A 23,736-nucleotide genomic window follows, 5' to 3' on the forward strand; every position below is an offset into this window, starting at 1 on the left:
GCTTTATTCATGCAAGATGGCCCAAAAGCAGCTTGAAGTAATCCATACGTTTCTGTGACATTTTTCCAAACTTATAACAGAATTTACATCTCGTTTTCCTAAAGTGTCCTCACGTCCAGATTGCATTTTTGAAATTCACTAGCTGTGGCAATCAGGTTTTAGTAGGGTGCATTCCAATTCCTGCTGTAGCTGTTCATTTGAACATTAAATTATAAAAAATTGATCAATCATCTGATAGTATATATAGCAATAACATACTGAATTTTCAAAAGTCTACGACAATTTTAGATGCATTTACAAAAATGTCTGGAAACTCATTGGCGGCACTTTCTAGCTTTTCTATCCATTATCGTCTGGTAATGTATTCACAATCTCGATACGTTTTAAAACTTAACAGTATATTTTTATTTACAAGTTAGCATAATAAAAATGTAAAGCATTAATAATAAATAAATAATAAAAAATAAATAAATTAATAATAATAATAAATAAATGAATAATAAATCAATAAATTATAGTAATAAAAATAAAAAAGAATAATAACAATAAGTAATTAAGAAAAAGCATTATTAATAATAAATACATAAATAAAAAATAAATAAAAAGTGTAAATCATTAATAATATAAAAAGTTAGCATAATAAAAATGTAAAGCATTAATAAAAAATAAATTAAAATATAAAGCATTAATAATGAATAATAAAAAATAAATAAAATAATAATGATAAAAATAAGTACATAGTAATAGAAATAAAAAAAATACAAATAAATAAATAATAAAAAAGCATTAATAATAATAATAATAATAATAATGATAATAAATAAATAAATAAAATAAATAAGAAATGTAAAGCATTAATAATATAAAAAGTTAGAATAATAAAAATGTAAAAACAACAACGACCCCCCACACAAAAAAACAAAACAATTTACATAACACATCAAATAAATCCCTTTTATTTGAAATTTAATTTGACTAAATTTTAGGAATAATTGAAGAGCTTTGTTTTATTGTATTCATAATCACGAATTTATTCATACTGTTTATTTGAATAAAATTTATTCATACTGTTTATTTGAATAAAATTTATTCATACTGTTTATTTGAATAAAATCCTAACATTAACAAATCAATAATACACGAAGCCTATGTCTAGATATGACTTGAACAAATCATTTACATAAAAAGATTCTCTGCAGAACATCAAACCTCATTTATCAGTTAACCCAATCGATTTCGATTCTTTCATGTTTTAGCAACATAAAAAATGGAAAAGCATTTTATCTAAATACTTTGGTGGGAATAATTGTTTCTTTCATTAATGTGATGCCTTGTGTGGAGTGCTATATTTTTGAACCATAGTTATCCAGACACCTGTTTCACTAACGACTCTTCAACATAGCTGAACCTAGTGAGATTTGAAACTAGTTTCAAATAAAAAATCTAAGTGTCGCCCTCATTTGGGCTCATCAATTCAATATATCTGAACTCAGGTGGCTGGGTGCTCGCCTCATCCGGTTTCAAATCCTGAGTTCGAATATGTTTAACTGATGAGCCAAAAGAAAGGTGAAACTAGAGTCTTGGATTTCTGATCTGCACTGTCATAGTTTTTTGTGATCTGCGGCATTGTTTGATTGTGGAAATAATTAGATCAGGCAATATATATATATATATATATATATATATATATATATATATATATATATATATATTATTAATTTATAAAATATATATGGCGATTAAGCTACACTGAATATTCTGCGTTTCATCCAACTATATATATATATATATATATATATATATATATATATATATATATATATATATATATATATATTGGTTAGTATAGAGTGGAAGATTAAATTAATCTATTTAAATTAGACAGAAAGAATATTGCAGCTGACAAATCATATTTGATTCTAGCTGGCCATTTTTTGTCATGTTTTAGTAACATAAAAACTACTTTTATGTGTGATATTTATTTGTAATATATTTCCCTAGTTTTTATATTTTACTAAAATCGATAAGTGCTGCAGTCGAAATAAAAAATTCGAAAACACGCCTTTCTTACATAAGTTATTATTTGTTGACTGTTGACATTACTTTGACGCAACCTGCGTATAGTTACAATAAACTAACCAACCCTAATTAGAGGAGAAAAACATGGAACGTTTATTCACCTCGATTTTCACGCCTTGTTTTTTCCAATTCTCTGTCAGTTGTATGCATTTGTTTTGTGTACATTCTTAAATTTTGAAATGAAAAAAAAAAAAAAAAATCAAATTTTTACATTTTAAAATTCCGGTCTCACCCCTGCAATACTAAAAACAATTACAGTCGTATTCCAAACGCCGCAAATAACTTTTTATGGACTATCTTGACTTATTCGATTATTTCAGAATAATCACATTACACTTGGATTTAAAGTAATCTTTGATTTTCTGTCATTACATGATTACAGAATTCGTCAGTTACCTTTTCTAAATTCTAAACAAACAAGTACAGCCAATAAACCTGTCATGAAACAGATATGTTTTCGAAATATTTCCAATGCCGAAAGTTGTCGAGATGCTTGAAAAAGTAGGCGTCGGTAGGAGAGAAGTTTGGCGAGTATGGCGTATAGAATAGAGTTTCCTAGCTCAATTTGTTCAATTCTGCAGGATCAGTTTAGCAAATTGCTGTTGGGCATTGTCGTAGAGGAGAATTGAACTTTTTTATTGACTAATGCTGAGTGTTGTTGTCGAATTTTCTTTCGAGGTTTCGCCTGCATTAAAAAAAAAACTGTAATGTATGAGACCGATCGCAAACCACCAAACGTACAGCATGACCTTCTTTTCGTGTAACTCTGGATTCGGTTATCATGGAGCTTAGTCGGCGTCTAACTACTGAGCTGCGCATCGCCGGTTGTAAAGAACCCACTTTTTTATCACAAGTCAGAACCTTGTCGAGAAACCGGTCGTTTTTGTTGCATAAAAGAAGGGAAGATGCCACTTCATAACGGCGTTTCTTTTGGTTGTCGCTCAATTCGTGAGGAATGAATTAATGAAGTTTTTTGTCAGTGCTAGGGACTTCTGTTTGATTGATGTCCAGTTCAGTTCATAGCTTCTTGGGTAGTTTTGGCTGCGATGACTGCTTGGTCTTGATTTCTGGCTGTGATGACTGCTTGGTCTTGATTTCTGGCTGTGATGACTGCTTGGTCTTGATTTCTGGCTGTGATGACTGCTTGGTCTTGATTTCTGGCTGTGATGACTGCTTGGTCTTGATTTCTGGCTGTGATGACTGCTTGGTCTTGATTTCTGGCTGTGATGACTGCTTGGGTAGTGACAAATGACATGCAACACAGGTTTGAAGAAAAAAATTAACGTAACTATTTATTTTACAATATTATACATTAATGAAATAATTAAAACTGTTTTCTTTTACCCTAGCTAGGCTATCTGAGCTAATTCTTTGCGCGGGAAGAAGATGTACCCCCTTAGTCTCCCACGGAAACACTAAAATATGTGTGTTCACTGCATGCTGATGAGACGGGAGAAAAAAGAGCGTTGTAAAAATTAGATTATGAGACATCTGTTGCCTAACCCTTATGCGAAAAGCCTCATCACTCAGCAAGAATATCTGTGTTATTACGCTGAGAGTGGCACCGAAACAAATAGTGCCACAAGAACAGCAGTTCGAATAATCTAAAGAAACAAAATATCATTCCTCATTTAAAAAAAAAATATATCAATCCTCATTTAAAATAAAAAAAATTAAAAATAGAAAAATCTTTCTTCGAGCGTGAATATCTTCGTTGCATTTCCTACCCCAGCTTTTAAACATGCCTATTAAACTGCACCATCAATTTAATCTATTAAACCATTTGTTTATTTGATAGGTCAGTTTCCATCCAGGTCAGTGGTCATAGATGCCGAGGGAACACGGAGCAATACGTCACTTGCAACACACAGGTATGTATACATAATCATGGAATAAGAATATTTGTTTACGGCGATATGGCAAATAGATAACGATCTAGACTATCTGAAAGATTTCATGAGGCGAGTTAATATTGTCATTCTCGGGCACTTTAATAAATGGACGTACACAAACTCCACCCAAACTAATACTAGTTTACTCTAAACATAACTACCTAATAACTAAAGCTAACACGACTTGCCTTTTCTTTTCCAGAAATAGGTTTTGAAAGAATTTCATTTGGGTCATGCGTGTATTACCAGAATGAAATTATTTATGCGATGTTTTACGTACTGGCTGAAAATAGACCAGGACATTGAGGATTTTGTTTGACATTGTAAAGGATGTCAGTTATCAGTCAAATCAGCACCAGCAAATATTCAGCCCTGTCCAAAGATGGATATCCCTTAAGTTACGCATTCATATAGACTACGCATGACCATTAAATGGGCATTAATATTTAGTGGTCATACATAACTACTCTAAATGGCTAGAGGTTTTCAAATATAAACACTCAACAGCAGCAAGTATGATAATAGTGCTAAATGAAGTCTTTATTTTGCTGAGAGTACCAAATATCATAGCGATAATGGCACAATGTTCACTGAAAATGAATTTATAGCTTATTGAGGTTCGTTAGCAATCAAACACATAAAACTACTGACGTATACTTCTCAGACTAATGGAAAAGCAAAGAGCTTTGCCTATACAGTTACACAAACATTAAAAAAGAAAAGCCAACGGGCTCGACACCGAAGAAAAAATATCCAAACTTTTAACAGAATAATGCCAAATCCAAAATTGAGAGAAAATTTATCGCCTGCAGAGATCATGTATGCGAGGAAAATACGTTCAATAATCTGCAGGTGGTTGCCAACTAGAAAGAACTATACGAGAATAAATACGAATTATAAATCGGATAAATACGTGCATAAAGTTTTTATTAGGAACTGTCGATTGGGAAGATGTTATTGGGAGAATACTATTGCAACTAGAAGAATCGGGAGAGTTATCTACATAATTCAAGGAGCAAAGTTTGTAAGAGACATATTAATCAATTGAGATTCCGATACATAGAAACCGTCCAAAATCATGAAGAAATACCAATCGAGGTATTGTGTGATTCCTTTCAAATAAAACCACCCATGAACGTTGGAATGTCGATAGAAATAACAACAACAAAAACTACGTGCCCTTCTTATTAGTTAGATTAGGATTAGTTGGTTGGTTTTGTTTCACGGCATATAAACCCTTTTCAGGTTATTTAATGCCGAATACAGTGGTTTTGAAGAACAATTTTTTAATAGAGTACGGGGGGCGTGCAATAAGTAATGCCCCTGACCCACTTCCCATAGCAGTAGAGCAACGAAACTTGGTACAGTTATTAGTCTTTCTCTACATAGGAAGCATCCACAGTTATGCATTCCTCCCATCGTTTGATGCAGTACTGGAGACCGTTTTTGTAAAACACCACAGGTTGGTCCTCCAACCACGACGTGACTTCAGAAATAAAAGCTGCATCATTTGGTAAACGCTTTCCTTTCAAAAACAACTTCATGGCTGGGAAGAGGTGAAAGTCAGAGAGTTTAAGATCAGGATAGTAGGGAGGATGGGGAAGGATTTCATAACCGCACGCCCGTGCTTCTGATCTGGCGACATGCGAGTTGTGCACCGGAGCGTTGTCTTGCAGGAGGAGGCTACCTTTGCTGATCTTGCCCCGCCTCTTGATTTTGATAGCTTCCTTTAATTTCCTCAAAAGTGAAGCATAATAGGCTCCTGTAATTGTGGTACCCTTTGCCAAGAAATCTGTCACCACTACTCCGTGCTGGTCCCAGAATACTGTGAGCATGACCTTGCCAGTGGAGGGCTGCCCCTTTGCCTTCTTTGGAGGTGGTGAGCCCAAGTGCTTCAACTGCATTGACTGGGCTTTGGTATCTGGATCATGGTGATGGACCCCGGTTTCATCATGTGTAATCAGTCTTTTGAAAAACTTTGAGTCATCTTCTTGGCACATCTCCAAATTCATCCTCAAGCATTCGACGCGTTCTCGCTTCTGGGATAGTGTGAGCAACCTGGGAATACATCTGGCAGACACCTTATGCATATGCAAATGATCATGAATGATAGTTTCCACAGACCTTGTACTAATCTTGACATCTTGGGCTATTTGATAAATAGTAATGAGCCGATATTTCAAAATGGCAGCCTCAACTTGACGGACAGATGCCTCATCAATGGCAGAAGTGGGGGACCAGGTCTGGGAGCTGTTTCCACAAACTTCCGGCCATGTTTGAATTCACGATGCCAGCATTTTACAAGGTCATATAATGGGGCATTATCACCATGAGTTTCTTTCATTTCATCAAAAGTCTCCTGTGGTGTGCGTCCTTTCAAATACAAAAACCGGATCACTGCTCGACATTCAACAGGCTCCATTTCACACCCGATTCAGTTAATACACCATAACATGCATGACTAAGCAATATACCATAACATACATGACTAAAAATTACACCATAACATACATGACTACATAATACACCATAAAATTCTGAACTATACAATACACAATAACATACATGACTACAAATTACACCATAACATACATGACTACATAATACACCATAACATACATGACTACAAATTACACCATAACATACATGACTACAAATTACACCATAACATACATGACTACATAATACATCATAACATACTTAACTATACAATACACAATAACATACATGACTAAACAATACACCATAACATACATGACTATACAATACACCATAACATACATAACTACAAATTACACCATAACATACATGACAACAAATTACACCATAACATACACGACCACATAATACACCATAACATACATGACTATACAATACACCATAACATACATGACTACACAATACACCATAACATACATGACTACACAATACACCATAACATACATGACTACATAATACACCATAACATACATGACTACACAATACACCATAACATGCATGACTACAAATTACACCATAACATGCATGACTACAAATTACACCATAACATACATGACTACATAATACACCATAACATACATGACTACATAATACACCATAACATACATGACTACAAATTACACCATAACATCCATTACTACACCATACACCATAACATACATGACTACAAATTACACCATAACATACATGACTGCACAATACACATAACATACATTACTACATAATACACCATAACATACATGACTACACAATGCACCATAACATGCATGACTACAAATTACACCATAACATACATGACTACATAATACACCATAACATACATGACTACATAATACACCATAACATACATGATTATACAATACACCATAACATACATGACCACAAATTACATCATAACATACATGACTACATAATACACCATAACATACATGACTACATAATACACCATAACATACATGACTTCACAATACTCCATAACATACATGACTACACAATACACCATAAAATATACATAACTACACAATACACCATAACATACATGACTACATAATACATCATAACATACATGACTATACAATACACCATAACATACATGACTACAAATTACACCATAACATACATGACTACAAATTACACCATATAATACATGACTACACAATACACCATAACATACATGACTACACAATACACCATAACATACATGACTACATAATACACCATAACATACATGACTACATAATACACCATAACATACATGACTACAAATTACACCATAACATACATGACTACACAATACACCATAACATACATGACTACAAATTACACCATAACATGCATGACTACACAATACACATAACATACATTACTACATAATACACCATAACATACATGACAACAAATTACACCATAAAATACGTGACTACATAATAGAACATAACATACATGACTATACAATGCAGCATAACATACATGACTACAAATTACACCATTACATACATGACTACATAATATACCATAACATACATGACTATACAATACACCATAACATACATGACTACAAATTACACCATAACATACATGACTACATAATACACCATAACATACATGACTCCACAATGCACCATAACATGCATGACTATACAATACACCATAACATACATGACTACATAATACACCATAACATACATGACTACATAGTACACTATAACATACATGACTACAAATTACACCATAACATACATTACTACATAATACACCATAACATACATGACTACATAATACACCATAACATACATGACTACACAATACTCCATAACATACATGACTACACAATACACCATAATGTACATGACTACACAATACACCATAACATACATGACTACATAATACACCATAACATACATGACTATACAATACACCCTAACATACATGACTACAAATTACACCATAACATACAAGACTAGAAATTACACCATATAACACATGACTACATAATACACCATAACATACATGACTACATAATACACCATAACATACATGACTATACAATGCACCATAACATACATGACTACAAATTACACCATAACATACATGACTACATAATACACCATAACATACATGACTATACAATACACCATAACATACATGACTACAAATTACACCATAACATACATGACTACATAATATACCATAACATACATGACTACACAATGCACCATAACATACATGACTACAAATTACACCATAACATGACTACATAATACACCATAACATACATGACTACATAATACACAATAACATACATGACTACATAATACACCATAACATACATGACTATACAATGCACCATAACATACATGACTACAGATTACACCATAACCTACATTACTACACAATACACCATAACATACATGACTACACACTACACCATAACATACATGACTATACAATACACCATAACATACATGACTACAAATTACACCATAAAATGACTACATAATACACCACAACATACATGACTACGCACTACACCATAACATACATGACTATACATACACCATAACATACATGACTACAAATTACGCTATAACATACATGACATGAATGTGATATAAATGTGGTAACGTACGCACGAATATTAATGTGTTAAAGGTCCTAACGTATGTTCAAATAATGAAACTTTATTTATAGGATATATGGTGGAAGAACATTGATTTACAAATCCCTGCTTATACGTCGAAATTTAGAAAAATGGAACCTCGCAGGCGTAGTTGGGCATAATGTGTAACCTTTACGTATACGCAAATACACATTTATACGTTTAACAATGTGTCTTTTAATGTTTGGATATGCATATTGACTTAGTTCAAATGGTAACGGATGACGCTGGGGAGTTATATGTATTGGTTTCGATTTTAGCTGATTGCACTCAATTCATATATTTTTAAAATTTTGACATCATTAGTATATCCTGGGGACAATACAAAATTAGCTCTATAATAATAAATACGATATTTGCTTGAATTAAAATATCATAATTTAGCGTATTATACGATCGGATAACGTTCAGCGACGTGCTATATTATACACACACACACACGCACACACACACGCACACACACACATATATATATATATATATATATATATATATATATATATATATACACATAAAATAAAAAAGATCCAAATTAAAAATAAAATAATTCTCCCCTAACCATCCTGTACCCACCTTTATAACCAATTAAAAAAACTATAAATACAAAAAGCCTCAAAAAGAAAGAAAGAAAAAGATAACAACAATCGCTTCTGATAATAATCGGATGCAACGATTGAAAGCGCTCGAGTAGAATATGGCCGAACAAAACTTTTCGGCGCCATTTTATACAATATGCCAGCTGAAAAAATCGCTTGGGGAACGGAAAAGACATTCAGAAAAGTGGGGAAAAAGAACAACTCTGTTGTGTTCAATCAGATGTGTTTGAATAATGACTTACTGCCAATATATATATATATATATATATATATATATATATATATATATATATATATATATATATATATATATATATATTCCAATCAAATAAAATTTCTGGTTGGTCACAAACTAATTTCCGCACTGAAAACGAATTTTGTCCACTTTTCCCATTTACTTGCCTCTCCACGAGGGCAGAGTTAGACATATGGTCGGTTTTTAATGTGGGAGAAATCCAGCTCCCCTAAAATGGGCACGCTGGATAGGGCTAAAAATAAAATTGCCTCGGTCTAGAAACGTATCTCCTCTACTGAGCGAGGTCAGAAACGGTAAAGTGTTGTATCAGAACAGATACTACACTGTGATCTTGGCCAAAAGGTCAAGGTATTTATTTGCACCCCCACCGAGCAAATTAGGCACAAGGCCGATTTTTAATGTGAGGAGTGAAGCGGAAATAGGGACTAACTCCTCGGGGAGTAGGGGAGCTGGATATTGATAATTGGTATGAAGGGTTGGTATTTATTTGCACCCCCACCGAGCAAATTAGGCACAAGGCCGATTTTAAATGTGAGAAGTGAAGGGGAAATGGGGACCACCTCCCCGGGGAGTAAGGGAGCTGGATAGTGACAATTGGTATGAAGGGTTGTATTTATTTGCTTCCCCACTGAGCCAATTAGGCACAAGGCCGTTTTTTAATGTGGAGAGAGTAGGGGAGAGGAAGGGAAAAGGGGACCAGTTCCCGAGAGGTGGGAAATGGGAGCTGGATAGTGATTTGCCAGCTGGCCAAAGTAGGGTTGCCCTTACACGAACCAGGAGATTGCCACAAGGGCAATCGTCTTTGCTTGCAGTATCTGCCGGAACAGGGTGTTTATTTGTTCCCCCACCGAGCAAATAAGGCACAAGGCCGATTTTTAATGTGAGGAATGAAGGGGAAATGGGGACCAACTCCCCGGGGGAGTAATGGAGCTGGATAGTGATAATTGGTATGAAGGGTTGCCCCTAAATTGACCAAGGTCTTATATGTGGGGTTGCCCCCACATATGGTCTTTGCTTGCAGTATCTGTCGGAACAGATACTACACTTTGAGATATTAAATCCTTTATTCATGCTAAAAATACATTGAAAATCAACACTGAACAAAAAATCAGACACATGGCCAATTTGTCCACTTTTATTCACACATGATTTCTGTTTATACAATTTATTCAAAGGCAATCTACATTAAAGAAGTAACCTTTTTTTACACATTGCTTCAACGAAATCTATTTTAATAATTAGCAGTCATTAATAATAGAACTGTTTTAGTTATTATTATTTCACGTTGATATATTTAATTTATTTTTAATTTAATTTATATTCAATTTATTTTAATTCATTATTAGTCGATATCAGATACGTTTAAAAACCAAGTAAGCTTTATTTGTTTAAGCTATGGGAGTTATTTCCCCTTTGACCTATCATAGTTATTTTCCATTTGATTTTCATAGATGAAGATGGATGTTTTATGCTTAAAAAAAAAAACAACACGCGATCCACTTCGATGGAAAAACATTACAGAATTAAGAGTTAGGGGCGGTCCTAACATCAATAGGGATTAGACCATTTCTGTAATCATCTGTTCCCTGTTGAATGTGGTGTAATGTGGGTTCTGGGTAATTCTAGGAGGTTCGCTCCCGAGGCTTTGCCTTCTCTTTTTGAGAAGGTGTTAGCTTATTGCTAATCGCATGAGGGGCCTCTGTCAGAAAGTGTCGACAAAGCTGCACATGCATCTTCTTAGCGCTGGAACGCGGACTTTGCAATCCACTCTTCGATTCTTGTGTCACATTCTGTCGCGGTGGGAAATAAATAAATTCGGCGTATCTTTGATAGTATGTGAAAAAAACCCACTGTCGGGTAATATGTTTTAGCCTGGCAACGCCGTTTATATCAAACTATTATATATATATATATATATATATATATATATATATATATATATATATATATATATATAGGAACAAGCACTTAATGAAAAATGTTAAAAAAAATTGACAGCCGTGTTTTAAGATCTCTCCATTTCTTCTTTTTATGCAAAAGTTATCTTTTTTCCTTGTACCCATTTGTGAATAATTCCCCAGAATTCTTCCTTTTGGATTACGTTGAACCATATTCCATTAACACGATTCCTTTAGATTTTACTTGTGGAAATGGAAATTTAATCAACCTTGTCTTGGATTTTACCGTTATTGGATATTTTACGCTTCACCAGACTTTTTCTCCCCCCCTATTCCATCTGCTTAACTATTTTTTACCAAATAAGATCTATGACTTACTTGTAGTTTCAAGAAATACTTTTGCAAGCAAAATCCGATCCCGCATTTTCCTAATCCCTACCTTCGGATGAGAAGGAAAGTATTTCTTCGAAACTCCGCGGATGAAGGACTATCCACTTATTTTGTGCTTCCTTTTTAAAATTTAATGTTTTAACTCTTTTTGAAACGGGGTTTAACATGTTTTATTAACTACTTGTTCTTATTATGAGCTCTACATCCTATTTGGTTTTATCGAGCTTTTATATCTGGTTGAGATTACTTTATAAATATTAACTCTTTAATATTTAAAATATACCTTAGATTTGCCATCTTGGATCATCTTGGTAAACTTAATCGTACTTCTTATTTTATATATATATGAGTAGACTTGTCTGTGTGTGTCTGTGCGTGTACATTTCCCTACCAAACTACTCTGTAAATTTTCAGTCTACAGACTCGAAATTTAACATAAGAGGGATTGAAGTTAGGGAAAATCTTTTTAATCGGTTTTCGGCCAGAAATTTGGCTGTCAATGGGTCAAAGTTCAACGATTTGATCTTTGCAAACAATACGAACCTCCTCAACGAATTTTGGGTCTAAACACTTAAAATTTTAAATGTAGGTTACTTCGACATGGATCAAACTTTTAAATCTAATTTGAACCCAACACAAAAAAATGTTAACGGATCAAAATTGAGGACAAAGTTTAAAAAAATTTGACCTCAGCGGCCTCTATCAAATTACTCAACCAATTTTTGGTTTAAACATTTGAAATTTTACATAAAGTTTATTCAGACATAAGGCAAGCTATTTACTCGGTTTTTGGCCAAGAATGTGGCTGTCAAGGGGTCAAAGTTCAAAAGATTTGACCTTCGCGACCTTTAGCAAACCATTCAATTTTGAGTCTAAAAATTTAAAATTTTACGCAAAGGATATTCACACATGCAGCAAGCTTTGCAATCAACTTTTAGGCGAAAATTTGTCTGCCAAGAGGTCAAAGTTGAAAGAGATGACCTTTGCAGACTCCCCCAAACTCCTCCGCCAAATTTTGGGTCTAAACACTTGATACTTTAGATGTAGGTATGCGGGACATGAGTCAAACATTTTAATCTGTAATATCTGTAACTATGCACATAAAGCTATGAACAGTACATAGATTCCGAACAAAGCCTGGCTGCACAGCTAGTACACACACACACACACACACACACACACACACACACACACACACACACACACACACACACACACACACACACAAATATATATATATATATATATGTATAAAGACAAAATCTCGATGACGTTCCGCACGCTTTTTAAGAGAAAAACTGTAAAATGCTCACTGACGAGAAGATTAATTAAATGTATATGTATATATATATATATATATATATATATATATATATATATATATATATATATATATATGCACTATATCCGCTCCTACCATATATATATATATATATATATATATATATATATATATATATATATATATATATATATATATAGGAAGGTGAAGACAGCATATTATACATTTTTACATGTGTATATATAATATGTACTAAAAAATTACTAGTGTCTAATCATGTTCATGGATAATTATTTTACACAATTGCGGATTAATATAAAAAAGAACCTTCTTTCCTTTGTTTGATTACATCGGGAGGAGTAGGAGACAAGGACAGATTCCATCAAATGACGTTTAGATTTATGGTATGAAAGACCATTCATATATATATATATATATATGTGTGTAAAAGAGATTTAGAAGGCTGTCACAATGCGAGGAATGAATTATAGTCGCTGTTGGTAAGAGGAGACGAGAACAAGTGGCGATTTACAAATCAATAAGTACATATATATATATTTTATTTATTTTATTTTATATATATATTTATTCAGTTCTATGGTAAAATATTTTACTTGTAATTTGTAATTCGTGCGACGTATTCCATTATTAATTTCGGAAAAATTTTCCCTTTTCAAATGGTGTGCCTTTGTAATTCGTGCGACGTATTCCAATTAATTACAAATTACAAGTAAGACATTTTACCATACAACTGAATAAATATATATATAAAAAAATAATATATATATATATATAAAAAATAATATATATATATATATAATATATATATATATATATATGTACTTATTGATTTGTAAATCGCCACTTGTTCTCGTCTCCTCAGCGACTATAATTCATTCCTCGCATTGTGACAGCCTTCTAAATCTCTTTTACATACCTATCCCACACAATGCTTCAAACAAACTACATATCAATCCTATATATACATATATTTTTAAGTGTAATTATCCACTGACACGTGTTTCGTCGTCTACGACTCATCAGAGTGGCTAAATATAGTGAGATTCGAAATCGGTTACATTTTAAAAATAATATATATATACCGTTCCCCATGTGGCGGTACCAAAATGGTTGAAGGGAAAATTATTCCCAGCTCACATTTAGGTAAAAATGCGCTTTCGTAAATAATTGAATTCATTCAAAACATATCGCTAAAACCAAAACAAACAACATTTAAGTAAATCGTGATATATCCAGACAGTTGGCGAGATGGGCCAGAGGTAAGGGTCTTAGGCTCATTACCGTGTGGTCCCGATTTCGAATCTCGCTATATTCAGCCACTCTGATGAGTCGTAGACGACCAAACACGTGTCAGTGGATAATTACATGTTAAAAATAATATATATACCGCTCCCCATGTGGGGGTACCAAATTGATTAAAAGGGAAAATTATTCACAGCTCGCATTTAGGTAAAAATACGCTTTCGTGAATAATTGAATTCATTCAAAACATATCGCTAAAACCAAAACAAACAACATATATATCGCTAAAACCAAAACAAACAACATATATATCGCTAAAACCAAAACAAACAACATATATATATATATATGTATATGTATATATATATATATATATATATATATATATATAGTGACCCCCAAAAAACAGGCCCCAACTATAATTAGGTCCCGTTTCATAGTGTTTTGTCCGAACGAAATTTAACACAGTGTATTCTTTGTCCCACCTCCCTCTGGGGTCTTGGTATATTCACAGTCGTTGGTTCTGCCATGTCCTGTAAAATAAGGGCAATCGGTGAATAAATAATGGAGATATCACGTTTTTTGGGTCACCCTGTATAATGTACATAATATGCACAGACACATATATGTATATAATTTAAAGCTGAATGTATGTGTGTGTGTATGTGTGTGTGTGTGTGTGTGTGTGGTCACAAATAGGCTCCTATGTGGTTGACTATTTCAAAGAACTGATTACATATAATGATAGAAGATGTATCGAGACACAGAAATGGGTAGGTTTGATCTGGCAGAACACTGGTTCATTAAAATTGTGGGGTCTGCGTTCGCGCCTGGTCCACAAGTATGGAAATAAAAAAATTTAAAAAATCATAAAAAAACGTTTACAAGTGTTTTTGATATAGATGAACATAAGACTACTTTGATAAGTATGTTTTAACTTAAATATGGATGGTATAATAAAATTGAGGGGTCTGCGTTCGCACCTGGCCTCCGTAGAATGGAAATAGACACACACTTTAATAAAGACTTTTCATATCTTTCTGCGTAAGTATACTTTGATAATTATGTTTCAGTTTGAAAAAATATGGTATAATAAAATTATGGGGTGTTCGTTCGCACCTAACCTCCATAGAATGGAAATATGTCACAAAGTTTAACAAGGTTTTTTAATATAGATCCACAGAATATTGTGATAAGTGTTTCAGTGTGAACAGGTATGGTATAATAAATTATGGGGTTTATCTATTTTATTTTTACTTTTATCATATTTTGCTTTGGTTTTGATACCCCCAAATTCGAAGCTATCTCTTTACAACCCTTCCTTTTCATAACCTATCATACTTTCATAAATCAGAGTCCATTTTCTTTAGGCTGTTTTTGAATCCAGTCAACGACGGGTACTTTTGCTAGTATATATATATATATATATATATATATATATATATATATATATATATATAGTTAATGTTTTCCAAAAGGTAAAGTAATAAATGAAGTTTTAACTAGGTTAATACAAGAGTGCTCAATACCGAAGTAGAGCAAGACATACTTTTTATTTGTTTTACATAAGCATTTATATGTCACTATACATTCATAAGCATGTTTCGGTCCGCCAGTTACTAGTAAATAAAGACCCTTTCAGGCAATATTACTCATACAAAAAATTACTGACTAAGCTTTTTTATAAGTAATATTGCCTGAAGAGGTCTCTAGTTACTTGTTACTGGCTGACCGAAACATACTCATGAATGTCTAGCAACATATTAATGCTTATGTAAAACAAATAAAAAGTATATATATATATATATATATATATATATATATATATATATTACACAAAACACATTGGTCTTTATTATAGTGTAAGTATATATGTTTAAACAATGTATGACCCACTAGTAGAGAGACCCAACGTTGCTCGGGATTGAATGATGAAAAATATTTTACACTCCTATATTTTTATTGTCATCGAAATCCGTGAAATCGCCGGGAGAAAGCTTCACGCGCCTCCATGCAGTAACTTAATCCGAAATATGTTATTCTACATTGCACTCTTGTTCTATTTCTTTTATAAAATTATTTTATATAAACCTCTTTCCAGTTAACGAGAGAAAAAAAAAACACACGAAGAAATTTACGTACGGAGTTTGAACCTACAGACCATGTCATGCAAAAACAAAAACATACAAACAAACAAACAAACAAACAACAACAACAACAACAACAACAACAACAACAACAACAACAACAACAACAACAACAACAACAACAACAACAACAACAACAACAACAACAACAACAACAACAACAACAACAACAAAAAGACACGTCAGTTTTCAAGACTTATAAAAAACAGGCTATCAACTTGCCCACAGTAGAATTTTCACGGCCCGTTGTTCTATCATTGTTGCTAAGCGACGACATGGAACAAATGGCTTTACCGATGATAGATAAATTAAAATAACGGTTTCGATTATCCGTAATTATCAGGGGTATTCTGAGATAAAACTTAACTAAAATCACTCCCAGACGCATACACTAATGTTCTGTAAATTTTAAAGAACATATGTTCAGCCGTTTCGGAATCTATAAGAAACGAACTCACACACACAAAATTGCTTTTATATAATTGTAGATTATGTCTCACTGAAATAGAAGAATTACGTAAGTCTTGTGTCATTAAAATGAATATTAATTATTCTTAAAATATCAGTTAAATTTAAATGTCGAATCCGTGATTTCTCGCATTGATGAATTCTGACAATAGGATGTTATAGGAAATTTGTCAACGTTGTCGATAGGTTAAGTGTAACTCAATCTATTGTTAATACAATTGTCGAGTCGTTTGAACGCTTTCAATATCGATAATTATTGTGGTTTCCATTGTCTGTCTGTAGAATAAAACTAGGAAAATGTCATTATACACGTCAGTTTCTTCTTAACTCAAGACGACATCTTACTAACATTAAAAAATTTCAATTTATTATGTATTTTTTTTGTTTAGTTTTCTGAATTAACGATTAGAAATCTATATATCAATACTCCTATGAATTTGTTTTTTTTTTGTGTGTATTTGATATTCATATTAAACACCCCTTTTTCTCTATTTTTTGTTTACTTGCCTCCCCACGAGGGCAGAGTAAGGCACAAAGTCGGTTGTTAACGTGGGGGAGGAATCAGCAAATCCATAAAACTAGCTGACCTTACTCCTGTCCCCGAGAGCCGTTTCTCCCGTGGACTGGCGGGCTGACAGTTAAAGCCCGTCAGCTAGTCGGTGTACGGATCCACGTACGGATGATGACCTCAAAAGACTTTAGAGAGTAGCCACACAAGGTGACTAGCTCCCGTCTATTTACGGTGCGGGGGTAGCACCATAAGGATTTGAATTTTGAAGGTTGCACTCATTGTACCTTCCATGCCGTCTGCCTTTCTTTCGTACGGATCCGACCGAACTGAGGGTATTAGCGTGGGGTGGGGGAAGTCTTACCTCCTACCGAAGCGACCGATCTGGAGGTAATGCCGAGTGTAGCACCCCGCTACCGAACCGACCGAACTGGGGGTACCACCGGATGTGGCACTCACTACCGAACCGAGGATACCGACCGTACTGTAGGCCCTAGCATGTGTAGCACCTTCTACCCAACCGACCGTACTATGGGCATTACAGGGTGTAGCAACCCCTACCGAACCGACCGAACAGGAAGGGCCAAGAGACGTGGCCCTTCCAGCGGCATTCTTTGGGGCGGGTACCGCTAGGGAACAGAAGTCCACCATCGAACCCACCGAACCTACGGAGCAAGATAGGGAACCTCTGGGGGCGTTTCTCCGCATAACATCCTTTGAGGCGGTCGCTTTGTGGGATATGTGGTCCTAAGGGCCACACAGACCGGAGACACGATTCGGAGACTAATGAGATGCGAGTCGGAGACTAATTAAATGCGAGTCTCCAAGGCACCTGCCGGCTGTTTAAGAAAAGATTGTTTTAATGATGATTTAACTAAGTAGCCCTTTTTTGAAGATTTGTGCAAAGGTAGACAAAAGGCATTTGGAATTAATCCGTGCCGAATTATATTTTATAATTGTTTTGTTAGATAAAAACATTACGTAAATATTTTGATCAAATCATACTTTCATGCAAATAATAAGAAACCGTATTCGGCATTAAATAACCTTAAAATGGTTGATATGCCGTAAAACAAAAAACAACCAACCAACATCTTAATTAACTTGCTTTCTCATGAGGACAAAATTAGAGACACTGTTGGTTTTCAATGTGTAGAAATTTCAGTTTTTTTCGCCAAAGGACGTTCTGAATTTGAAACAAAAATTAAAATTGCCCCAGTCCTGAAGGATTTCTCATTCACTGATCGAGGATAGAATGCACTAAGTGTTGCATCAGAAAATATACTCTATGTTGTTTTTGTGCTACAATTTCTTCTCTAGTAGAAGGGCTTGAGAAATTACGCACGCACCGTCAGACAAAAATTTAACATAATTTTAGAATCCAGTACTGCGTTTTTTGGAGAACGATATGTGTTGCAGAACAAAACTGCTGGTTAATACACTTTTTTTTATAACGATGACAGTTCATATCGGTACGGTAAAAATCTCTAGAAATATATACGCAAGGTAACTGTATTCCTCGCTTATGTATAGCCTATAGTCTTTGACAATAGCATATTCTTTTCCTTGTTTCGATTTTCATGTATATATCCATTGTTATCCTATATATTTTTTAATGTAGAGTGATGTGGCTCTCGGTTGATTAATTTTGTCTAACTGTGTCGGATATATACTCGAGAGTCAAAACAATGAAAAGAATATACTGTTGTCGTATCCCTACTTATGTAGCTGCTAAATCATTTTTATTTTTTACTCCACGTGGTTAAAAAACATGACGCCAAGAATTACCTCAAAGGCCACTTCCGCTTTTTTTTTCTTTTTTTTTTACATGAATTAGGAAGTTAGAGGAGGAAAAAAAAGTTTGCATGTGTAAACTCATCGGTGTAAACTCTAACAGCTGAAATAGCACAATTTGTGTGCTCGTTTTCTGTAGGAGCAATTGTTGCTTACCTTTGTATGAAACCAAAAACAACTTTTCCTCGTAAGAAAAATAATATTTTTGTTTCTTTGTTCTATTTAATTACAAATGAGCGAACGGGTTCTAGGATTTTCATCGATCTTATCACAGTGTCCTTTTTTCTTCGCAAGTTTTACAGTTTGGGTGACTCCCGCTACCTCGAGAATTCAAACCGCACGTTGTTATGTAAGTATATGTTTACGTCAGCTCTGTCGTAAACGTCTGTAACTCGATTCCGAATAACAGCTTCCACAAAAAAATCGCGGGAATTTGTCGGCTGTGTTTATCGGCCTACTGACGTCACGAAGAGGGAATATTTTCAATGTGTAATTCATTTTCGAAATATCCTTTTTGTTATTATTTTAGTTTAACTTTAACTTTTTTTTTTGCGTCAGATAATTAAACTGACCAGTCGTTGTCCACGGTTGTATGTAGACTAAACTAAGTTCAAATATTATCATTACTACTAATAAACATTACTCCTTTTTTTCACGTATTATTGAACAGTGAAATGTAATATATTGATGCCAACATATCTTTGTCTTATGAATTCTTATCTATCTATCTATCTATCTATCTATCTATCTATCTATCTATCTATCTATCTATCTATCTACCTATCTATCTATCTATAAAAGTGAAAATGTATGTGAATATTTTCCTACCAAGTAACTCTGTCAATTTTCGGTCTAGAGACACGAGATTTGACATAAGATGTATTGCTATCTGAGAAAATATGTTTGATTGGTTTTCGGACAGAAATCTGGTTGTCAAAGGGTCAAAGTTCGACGATTTGACCTTTTAAAACTCTAACAAACTTCTCCGCCAATTTTGGGTTTAAACACTTTAAATGTATGTTACTTGGACATAAATTAACACATTTTAATTTGATTTGAGCCCCAAATATAAATGTTAAGTGGTCTAAATTGGGGTAAAATTAAAAAAAATAATTTACCTCTGCGGTTTCTGCCAAATTACTGAGCAAATTTCTGGTCTAAACATTTTAAATATTACATAAAGAGTATTCAGGCATAGGGCAAGCTTTTGAATCTGTTTGGGTCAAAATTTGAGCTGCCAAGGGGTCAAAGTCCAAAAGATTTGATCTTTGCAGTGTCTAGCAAACTACTCAGCCAATTTTGGGTCTAAATATCTTAAATTTATACAAAACGGGTATTCAGGCATGCGGCAAGCATTTTAATCAGTTTTGGGAGGCGAAAATTTGTCTGCCAAAAGGTCAAAATTGAAAGAGTTTACCTTTGAAAATTCTACATAATTTCTCCAGCATTTTTGGATCTAAACACTTGAAATTTTAGATGTAGGTAACTTGGACATGGGTAAAACTTTCTATTTTGATTTGATAACAAAATAATAAATGTTAAGAGATAAAAGTTGGGGTCAAATTAAAAAAGAATTATCTCTGCGGTCTCTACGAAATTACTCAGACAATTTTTGGTCTAAACATTTGAACTCAGGCCCGAGCAATGAACTATTAGTATATCTATAAAAATGAAATTGTCTGTGTATGTGTGTGTGTGTGTCAGTGTGACTATATTTTCTACGAAAAGTATTCTGTGAATTTTTGTGTCTACAGACTCGAGATTTGACATAAGGTGTATTAGCGTTGGGAATATCTTTTTGATTGGTTGAAATTCAACGATTTGATATTTGAAAACTCTACAAAACTATTCAGCCAATTCTGGGTCTAAACACTTGAAATTTTATATGTAGATTACTTGAACATGGATCAAACTTTTTAATTTGATTTGAGCCCAAAACAATAAATGTTAAGGGGTCAAAATTGGAGTCGAATTAAAAAAATACCTCTGCGGTCTCTACCAAATTACTCAGTCAATTTTTTGTCGAAACATTTGAAATTTTGCAAAAAATATACCCAGACATAGGGAAAATCTTTTACTCGGTTTTTGACCGAAAATTTGGCTGCCAAGAGGTCACAGGTCAAAAGATTTTACTATTGTGGTCTCTAGAAAACTATTCAGCCAATTTTTGACTAAACGTTTGAAATTTTAAATAAATGGTATTCAGACATGCAGCAAGCGTTTTAATTAGTTTTGGAGCGAAAATTTGTCTGTCAAAAGGTTAAATTTGAAAGAATTGACATTTGCAGATTCTACCAAACTTCATCGCCAATTTTGGGTCTAAACACTTGATATTTTATATGTAGGTTACCTGGACATAAGTCAAACTTCTTAATATAAATATATATATATATATATATATATATATATATATATATATATATATATATATATATGCGTATAAAGTTATGAACAGCTACATAGGGCCCGAGCAAAGCTGGGTTGAACTGCCAGCATATATATATTTAGTTGAGTTTTTTCTTGTCCTGACATTGATATTAAAAACGTCCTATTTCTATTAGTATTTATTTGCTTTCCCACGAATGCAAAATGTGACACAAGGTCGTTTTTCATGTGGTACAAAACCAACTCTCCCAAAATGAGCACTGTGAAGGTACGCAAAAATAAAAATTGTCTCAGTATAGAGTCCCCTCTCATTGGCCAAGGAAAAAGTAAGTTCAGTATAGCATCAGAACAGATATAACACTGTTATCTTAGATCGAAGGCCATATCTACTTTTTCCATCAGAATTCATTTGCTTTCGCACAAAACCAAAATGTGACACATGGTCGTTTTTAATATTGGGGGGGGGATAAGCTCTAATAAAAGCGATATTCTGGAAATAGGCACAAACAAAAATTACCTTAGTATAGAAAGGTTCCGCCCTCCATTGACTGAGGAGAAATTAAATTAAGTTTAGCATCAGAACTGATCTTAAGATCAGGTATTTTTTTATTTACAAATTATTAAAATAATCTCCTTGATATACTCAAATATCTATATGCAAGCGACTAGATGGCGGTTAACTAATTTGCATATTCCTTTAAAAAAACGAGCGTTAATTCTTTACTTATTTATTGTTATAGTTTCTTATTATATAGTTGGTTTAATTTCAGTATTCCACTAAATTCTATGTATGCATAATTTCTACATTCTGCATAATGGCGTCAAATTTAAGATGAAAATATTTCAGGATATATATATATATATATATATATATATATATATATATATATATATATATATATATATATTAGAAAGAAGTGAACCATAATCGAATGTTAAAAAAATAATACATAAGTAGATGAAAAAAAAATCAAGAAGATGCAATACAACCCAAGAAAAAAAGTGAACACTATTCGGAATGTTATAAAATAAATAAGTCGATTAAAAATAAAAGAAAAAAAATCACGAAATGCAAAAAATACAAAACTCGAAGCGCTTTTCGTACAGACGGATCTTTCAAGGATATACGTCTGTAAAAAGGAATAGAATTTTTTTTTTGTTTTCTTGGGTTGTATTACATTTCGTAATTTTTTTTTGTTTTCTTGGGTTGTATTACATTTCGTAATTTTTTTTTTGTTTTCTTGGGTTGTATTACATTTCGTAATTTTTTTTATTCAAAACAAAAAAATAAGGGGGAAAATTGCTGTTCCTTTTTACAGCCATATATCCTTGAAAAGTTCGTCCGTACGAAAAGCGCTCCAGGATTTGTTTTTTGTTTTTTTTTTCATTTCGTGATTTTATCTTTTTTTTAATCGGCTTATTTATTATTTTTAAACATTCGATTATGGTTCACTTCTTTCTCATTATTTTAAAATGTTGCTATTCTAATAAAAACATATATATATATATATATATATGTATATACATACACACAGACACAGACATACACACACACATATATATATGAATACTATATATATATATATATATACATATATATATATATAGCTTAATGTGTAA

General features: G+C 33.3%; 1 protein-coding gene across 1 annotated transcript in view; it reads left to right on the forward strand.

Annotated features, from left to right (window-relative positions):
- The window catches only part of LOC145285922 (ADAMTS-like protein 2), a 525,770-nt gene that overhangs the window by 264,574 nt on the left and 237,460 nt on the right, over positions 1–23,736 (forward strand). Inside the window, exon 3 of the mRNA XM_080134423.1 lies at positions 3,878–3,950. Within this exon, the coding sequence (XP_079990549.1) occupies positions 3,878–3,950 (73 nt within the window). The remainder of the gene's footprint in view (positions 1–3,877; positions 3,951–23,736) is intronic.

This window comes from Euprymna scolopes, chromosome 10, assembly GCF_053919585.1.
Source record: "Euprymna scolopes isolate OS-2025 chromosome 10, ASM5391958v1, whole genome shotgun sequence".
Classification (NCBI taxonomy): domain Eukaryota; kingdom Metazoa; phylum Mollusca; class Cephalopoda; order Sepiida; family Sepiolidae; genus Euprymna; species Euprymna scolopes.